This window comes from Corythoichthys intestinalis, chromosome 12 (genome assembly GCF_030265065.1).
Source record: "Corythoichthys intestinalis isolate RoL2023-P3 chromosome 12, ASM3026506v1, whole genome shotgun sequence".
NCBI lineage: Eukaryota > Metazoa > Chordata > Actinopteri > Syngnathiformes > Syngnathidae > Corythoichthys > Corythoichthys intestinalis.
Genome location: NC_080406.1, coordinates 48071814 through 48080142, shown reverse-complemented (window position 1 = coordinate 48080142; position 8329 = coordinate 48071814). Strand labels below are relative to the sequence as shown.

Below are 8329 nucleotides of genomic sequence, written 5' to 3'. Positions count from 1 at the left end.
TCTATTTTCCATACCGAACTTCTGAAAAAATTAATGTACAAGTGAAAAAAACAGGGAATAAAGGACCTCAATGTCATGTGAATTCAGGGATATCTGTTAAAATAGATTGAACCAAGGACGTAGGTTTGGTCTCAACATTGGTAGGAACGATATGACAGCATAACCTGCATGTATACTTTTTGCTGGGGATGGGACATTAATAGGACCTCACGAATATTAACCTAATTAATTGAATGGCTAAATGATCAATGCAAAATAAATCTGTATTGACTTATACTGAACTTTAATGTGTATTAGTTCAGGTGATCCAACGTTCGATTCAAACTGTTTCAAAAACTACTAAAGAAACATTTTGAAGTGCAGGTCTCTTTTAAAAAAACAAAACAAAGACAAAAACAAACAAAACAAAAAAAAAAACTGGGAGTTATCCAAGAAGGGGTCCACTTCTGTGGGACACTGGAGCCCCCTGGACTCTAACTAAAGTATTGTAATATAAAAGTAATTTGACGAGAAAAAAAAAATAATAATAATGGGGGAAAAAATCCGAGATATGAAAAGACCAATCTACATCTGAGGCATACTAGACTCCCCCATGACTCGAAACAAAGTACTCTCATTAAATTCTGATTTGTGATTTCATTTCGCGGATTTTTTTCTCATGTCAGTCATGTTCATGTCAGTGTCCCCCTGAAGTGGAACCCATTCTTGGTTAGCTCCCCCCCCCCCCCCCCCCCCCCCCCTTTTTTTTTTTTTCCCCTAATAAAGGGACTTGCACTTTAACGCCACCGCGTTGCATTACCGTAATGGACATAATGCAAACAGTAAATGAATGCTCAAAATAAGGGACGGTTAGCTTGACTTCGTTGGTCCTTGTGGAGGCTGGCCTGACTGCAGTAGTTTTGACAAATCATAACTATAAAGAAAGATTACAATTATATACAATTACATTATACAATTAGGTCAAATATTCAAGTAACCGCGGTCTGCAGGGGGCGTCATTACAACACAAGGGGTGCCAATTATTTAATACAGTGGCACCTCGACATACGAACCTTTCGACATCCGACGTTCAATTTTACTCGCCATTTGTCTCAACACATGATGACATGCTCGAAATACGATTTATGGCAGCGTCGCAATTTCATTGTTTTCCCGCAAGACGGATGCAAGGAGGATTTTCTCGTGGGAGAAATCAACATAGGTCCTAAGAAGGTTAGTGCAGGTGGTGAAAAAGGAAAAACGTGACGCTTACCATTGAAATTGAGAAGGAAATGAGAGAACAATACGAGCATGGTGTGCGTGAACGGAACAACAGCAGAACAACAATAGATCATGACTAGCGAAAGTAAAAACTTCCCAATCTCCCGCACCTCTCTCTCGACAGTCACAAGGTGCGTAGAGGAACAGCATGTAAAACACAACTGCCACATTAGAACCAGATTCGTTGCATTAATTTTGTTATAATTATTACCTGAATTACATTATTCGTTCATTCAATCATTCTATGTTTATTATTCTGATTTGTATTTATAATTTGTTTTGCTATGTGTAATTTGTATTAGTAATTGTACCTGCAGTATTTATTAAGGATTTAGCATAGGTTTTAAGACTGTGGAACAAATAAATGTATTAATTTATTCTTATGGGAAAATCCCACTCGACATACGACCATTTCGACTTACAAACCAGCTACTGGAACGAATTAAATTCAAATGTAGCGGCACTACTGAACTAGACAATCCCTCGCGTGCACCCCTAGCAATTTGCCGCCCCTGATAACCACTCAAACCGCTCGTCCCACGAACCGCCACTGAATTGAAATAAGCATATAACACTTTGTTGCATCACCTCTGGGTTTGAAAACAGCTTACAGTAGTATGAAAAAGTATGTGAACCTTTTGGAATTTCTCACATTTCAGCATAAAATCATCAAATGTGATCTGATCATTGTCAAAATCACACAGATGAAAAAAGTGTCTGCCCTAACTAAAACCACCCAAACATTTATAGGTATTCATAATTTAATGAGGATAGTATGCAATGACGGAAGCGGAAAAAATGAGTAAGTTGAACCATCACATTTAATATTTTGTGCCCCCCCCACCCTTGGCAGCAATAACTTGAACCAGACGCTTCCTGTAGCTGCAGATCAGTCTGGCACATCGATCAGGACTAATCTTGGCCCATTCTTCTCTACAAAACTGTTGTAGTGCAGTCAGATTCCTGGGATGTGTAGCATGAATCGCTGTCTTTTGGTCATGCCACAACATCTCAATGGGGTTCAAGCCTGGACTTTGACTTCGCCACTTCAGAACGTGTATTTTGTTCTTCTGAAACCATTCTGAAGTTGATTTATGTCTGTGTTTTGGATCATTGTGTTGTTGCAGCATCCGTCGTCTTTTTAGCTTCAACTGTTTGACAGACGGCCTCAGGTTTTCCTGCAAAACATCCCAATAAACTTTTGAATTCATTCTTCCATTACTGATTGCAAGTTGTCTAGGCCCTGACGCTGCAAAACAGCCCCAAATTTAACACAATCATTTGCAAACACCTGCAGTATGCGTACCCAAGCAGCGGTATGGCACCACAGTATGAGTGAGACTGTGGCATTGCTTGCGCCCTGTCTTGCACCAGTTTGGGATGCTGACAGGCTGGTTGGCCTCCACCACGTCAGTGATCCGAAGTTCTGGATACACCTGGAGAAAAACATCCTAATTTTATAGCATTCCCCGTCTTTTTATCTGCTTAGAATCTTTCCACTCAACCCTACTTCTTGGCAGTAATTCAGAATGCCCTCCTTGGTGTCGAAGCAGCTTTTGTAGCCGGATGGGTCTGGCTCCCAGTTGCCACTCTGCACATTCATGTGCATGTTGAGCTTGCCGCAGATCATGGCCACCTGCGGCTCAGTCATCAAACCCACAGAGTCATCAGCAGGCACCTGGATAAAGAAAGGAATAATATTCAGGTACCTATGCACACCATGCAGTTGAAAAGTGTATTATGATTGTTTACTTAATTATTAAGAAAGTGGATAATTGTGTAGATTGTTGATGAAAACAATAGAATTATCTTAACTAAATAAATCTGTTTCAGACTTCTTGCAACTGTTTGCCTGATGAGGCATTTTTACAAATGGCAAATAAATTGATTTTTATTCTAAATTGTAATATTTAAAGATTCCTTTGGGCTGAAGGGACACAATAGCAGGAAATTTCTGGATGTCACATGGAGTCTACCAACTAACTTTGAATATCAAAAATAAAATGTTAAACCAGGATAAAAAAATTAAAAAAAAAAGACAGTGATCCGTCACTTATCGCTGTTAATGGGGACCAGAACCGACCGCGTTAAGTGAAAAAACGCGAAGTAGTGTCACCCCGCAATTTTTAACATTTTTTTGTGTATACATATCAATAGGTGTAAATAAAACCCTATGAATGCATATGTCGTCATTAGAACATTATCGTTTGAAACATGTAAATAAAATATTAATTATATATATATATATATATATATAAAACATACATAATGTATAATAGTATAAATATGTACTGTACATTCATTCTTTCACATATGATAGGTGTGTGTGTGTTCATACATACATAGATAGATGTAGATAAAGAGAACATAAATGTTTCAGAGCCTTTTTTATATTTCTAAGATACTTAAGACAAGATTATAAAAAATCTGCGATGCACTGTGGGCGTGAAAGTTGAGCCGCGAAGTAGCGAGGAATCACAGTACTTTTTTCCTGTTGTGATTTCAGAGTAGTGAATACCTGCGCTGCATCATAATTAAAAAAAAAAAAACTTTCACGAAACTAAGATAACCAAATCAACTAATATAGCCTAACATTCGCAACCATAAAATGTCTTGAAAACGAGTGACACTGCTGCATTGGACACTTCCTCGTGTTTTCAAAAAGACCCGTATCCTGAACTGGAGCCAAACAGTCGCAAGTGGAAGGCGCCATCTTGCTTGTGTCAGAACTGCGCAACGTTCAAGCTCAAATGGCCTCTGACAGTTTTGCAACGGTGCCAACAATTACTCGATATTTACAGGCTTAACATGGGAGTCGAGTTTTTGCCACATCGCAAGGGGTTTCTTGTGTTTTTGTTCGACGTTACTTGCGGCTATTACCTGAGCACAACAATTAGCCCCAAATGCTAACAAGCGTCAGCTTCATAAACGTATTCTATGCGCAATGCTAGCTGTTCAGTCAAGTTAAACACTGCCACGCAGTATTTAAACCGTAGTACGAAATATGTGGCAAACAAGCACCCAGTACACTATTTTATCCAACAGGAAAACGCATTACTAGATTGAGATATGTATTTTATTTGATTTATTTTGAAGAACTTTGACTTAGTTGGGCTTTGGGCCCTTTGCCGTGCTAACCGTTGTTCGGCGATTCCTTACTACGCGGCGAAACGTTCTACACAGTACACAATGCTCAGCGCGCTTGCGCATGCATCCATACGCATGCGCACATCGGTTAGAAGCGGCGAGTACTCACTAATTTTGTTTTTATTTTGTTATTTAGAACCTTTTCACTGTCTCAAAGATACTTTTTGCATGTATTACCCTCTCATACTTTTAACCATTGTGTTTTTTTGTGTTAGCTTTGAAGCAGTTGACCACATTAGGCACGTAGCGTATTTAAACCGTCCTTATTTGATATAACTACATTTAAGTATTTTCTGCAGGCATTTTTTTTTGTACGTTACTCCTGTATGCATCTAAACAATATACGTTTAGAGCGCACCGTCGTACTTTGGGTGTCAAATTCGACTAATGTAGCACGTTTCGCCGATGTTGAGATTTTGGCAGAACACCGTTTGCGGTACACCAGTGCTCAACTGTACAGCTGGCGCATCTCCCCACACTAAACAGAGGAACCTAAAACCAGTGGCGCCACCAGGGGGTGGCCGTGGCCACCCCTATAAATTGGTTGGCCACCCCTCTTGCCAGTATATCGTTAGATTGTTGTAGCATCAGTTATGCATTTCATCCCAAATTTATTTTGTTTTGTTAAATGCAGGGCTGTCAAATTTATCGCGTTAATTCATTAATTAATTTTTAAAAAATAATCACGTGAAAATATTTATCGCAATTAACGCATTCGCGGTACGATTCATTCACGCATTGCCGCAAACAGCCTACAATAGCACCGTTTTACTTATATACAGAGATAAGAGGCAGTGTCAAGTGAGTGGAGTAGATACAATCATTCATTGGGGCCGTGCATTTAATTGGCAAAAGCTTTGTCATCTCTCCCACAGCAACTATAAATATTGTGGGGAAGAATGACAGGAGTTGATCTTTTTCTTAATACCCTGTAGTGTACCCAACGCAGAGAAGATATAGCACTTGCAGAGACCACACACAGTCATGGTTGCACCACTTCCCATCATGCATTTGGGCAGGACAGTTAAGTCGCTACAGTATCATTTACTGAAAGCTCAACAAATACACTAGATGGCAATATTTAGTCACAATATACAAACTCGCATTTATCCTTTAAGAATTACAAATCTATCAGTGGATCCCTTTCACAGAAAGAATGTTAATAATGTTAATGCCATCTTGTGGATTTATTGTTATAATAAACAAATACAGTACTTATGTACAGTATGTTGAATGGATATATCCGTCTTTTCTTATCTTTCCATTCCAAAATTAATTTACAGACAAATATGGCATATTTTAGAGATGCTTTGAATTGCGATTAATTACGATTAATTTTTAAGCTGTGATTAACTCGATTAAAAATGTTAGTCATTTGACAGCCCTAATAAATATAATTATTTTCTTTTTATGGCTGGGTTGAAACAAATAAGGTGTCTGTTTGACAGCCCTAGTTAAATGTACATCTTATGCCTAATATATACATAACACAATAAAACAGAATTGTTGTGGAACTCAAAATGTTGACTGGACAGTTATAGACTATGCACATTAAATCATTAGTAACATCAAATATTACACAATACACCAAAGTATATCAGTAGCCGTGTCCTTAAGTCTTTCTGATAGTTTTCCCCTGACCTTTTTACTGCAATAATATAATGAAAACCTTATATTATAGCTTTCAGTTTTGGCCACCCCAAGATTTTAAGTGGCCCCATCTGGCCACCCCTATGAAAAATTTCTGGAGGCGCCACTGCCTAAAACTGGGATAAATGTTTTAAGGGCCTTTTCAAATTTTGTTCTAAGAAGAAAATATGTTGTTACGGTCAAAACACAGATATAATTCATTACCATTAATTTCTCACGTTTTATTAATTCGACATAGAATGGAAACCATGGCCTGGAAAAGGATCGCTGATACTCAGCCACAGGCTTTTAGAACCGATGATGGTGATAACGGTGGGCTCCCTCTGCTTTCATTCACCTCGGATGAGAGCGTCAAGGTCGCCGCAAGTAAGAGCACAAACGCAGTCTGTCCCGCCATGACGACCTGCTGGTTTCTACTAGTCCGGCCGGTTTTCGGCAGAACACCCGAAATGTAGGGCGGAGTCGGGATTCTTACGACATTAATTCGGGGTTGGGAATCAGCTACTAAAGTATGGAGGTAGATTTGTGTCTTTATTATTCAATCAAAAAAAAAGTTGCTTCGATCAAATAAAAAGTTGCTTCAATCAAAATATATATTTTCAATCGAAGAAAACGTCACTTCAATCAAAAAAAATGTGTTTGAATGCAAAAATAAATTTGAAACTCAGAAAAATATATTTGAAAACTATTTTTCTTTGATTGAATTTTATTTTTTGATTAAAGTCAAGTTTTTTTTTGATTGAAACACCATTTTTGATTAGAGTCATGTAGTTTTGCGTTTGGACCACATTTTGGCTAGGACATTTGTGTCTTTATTATTCAATCAAAAAATTAATTGCTTCAAACAAAAAAAAATATTTTCAAAAGAAAAATCACTTCAATCAAATTTTTTTAAAAAATCAATCGTAGAAAAAAAGGTTTGAATGTGAAAAAATATTTGAGACTCAGAAATTCGCATTTGAACACTTTATTTTTCATTCAAACTGTTTTCTTTGATTGAAGCAATCCTTTTTGTGTTTGAGCCATATTAGGGGTAGGACATTTGTGTCAAAATCATTCAATCGCAATAAAAGTTGCTTTAATCAAAAAACTATTTTTAATCGAAGAAAAAAATCATTTGCAAAAACTTTTTTTTTTTAAATATATTTTTTATTTGAAATATATATTTTTTTTTTATTGAAGTGTCACTTTTTTTGAAAAAAAAAAAGTTTAAAACTTTTTGCTTTTCAAAAATAATTTTCAATAAATTTGAAATATATATTTTTTTATTGAAGTGTCACTTTTTTTGAAAAAAAAAAAGTTTAAAACTTTTTGCTTTTCAAAAAAAGTGACACTTCAATAAAAAAAAATATATATATTTCAAATAAAAAATATATTAAAAAAAAGTTTTTGCAAATGATTTTTTTCTTTGATTAAAAATAGTTTTCAAAGAAAACAGTTTGAATGAAAAATAAAGTGTTCAAATGCGAATTTCTGAGTCTCAAATATTTTTTCACATTCAAACGTTTTTTTCTACGATTGATTTTTTTAAAAAAAATTGATTGAAGTGATTTTTCTTTTGAAAATATATATATTTTTTTGTTTGAAGCAATTTATTTTTTGATTGAATAATAAAGACACAAATGTCCTAGCCAAAATGTGGTCCAAACGCAAAATTACATGACTTCAATCAAAAATGGTGTTTCAATAAAAAAAAAAAAAACTTGACTTTAATCACAAAAATAAAATTCAATCAAAGAAAAATAGTTTTCAAATATATTTTTTTGAGTTTCAAATTTATTTTTGCATTCAAACACATTTTTTTTGATTGAAGTGACGTTTTCTTCGATTGAAAATATATATTTTGATTGAAGCAACTTTTTTTGGGATTGAATAATAAAGACACAAATCTACCTCCATACTAAAGCGTTTTATTTATTACTCAAGCTAATTTTAAAATTATAGGTGATTTTTCTCAAGACTTTTTGCTACGATATCCTGCGTAATTTTAAAAGGTTGTCTCTATTTTCTATGCCGAACTTGTAAAAAAAAAAAAAAAAATGGACAAGTGGAGAAAAAACAGGGAATAAAGGACCTCAATGTCATTTGAATTAAGGGATATCTGTTAAAAATTGAACATGTTTGAAAATTATTGCTGACAATAAAGGCATTCTATTCTATTCTATTCTATTCTATTCTATTCTATAAACATTTGCAAAGGCTGGGAAAGGCCCAGTTAGTTCATTTGAAAACAAAAGCAAAACTGTTTCAGTTTCTTTAAAATTTTGGCGTG

The 8329-nt window shown here is 35.6% G+C and overlaps 1 protein-coding gene across 1 annotated transcript; it reads right to left on the bottom strand.

Moving 5' to 3' along the window:
- Window positions 1–2081: 2081 nt before the first annotated feature.
- LOC130926942 (amyloid-beta A4 protein-like) lies at window positions 2082–6473 on the bottom strand. Its single transcript, XM_057852297.1, has 4 exons — window positions 6395–6473; window positions 2771–2938; window positions 2567–2696; window positions 2082–2438 (listed from the first exon to the last, which is right to left on the bottom strand). The coding sequence occupies exons 1-4, from the start codon at window positions 6452–6454 to the stop codon at window positions 2371–2373; spliced, it is 426 nt and encodes a 141-aa protein (XP_057708280.1). The 5' UTR covers window positions 6455–6473; the 3' UTR covers window positions 2082–2370.
- Between the last annotated feature and the right edge of the window lie 1856 nt (window positions 6474–8329).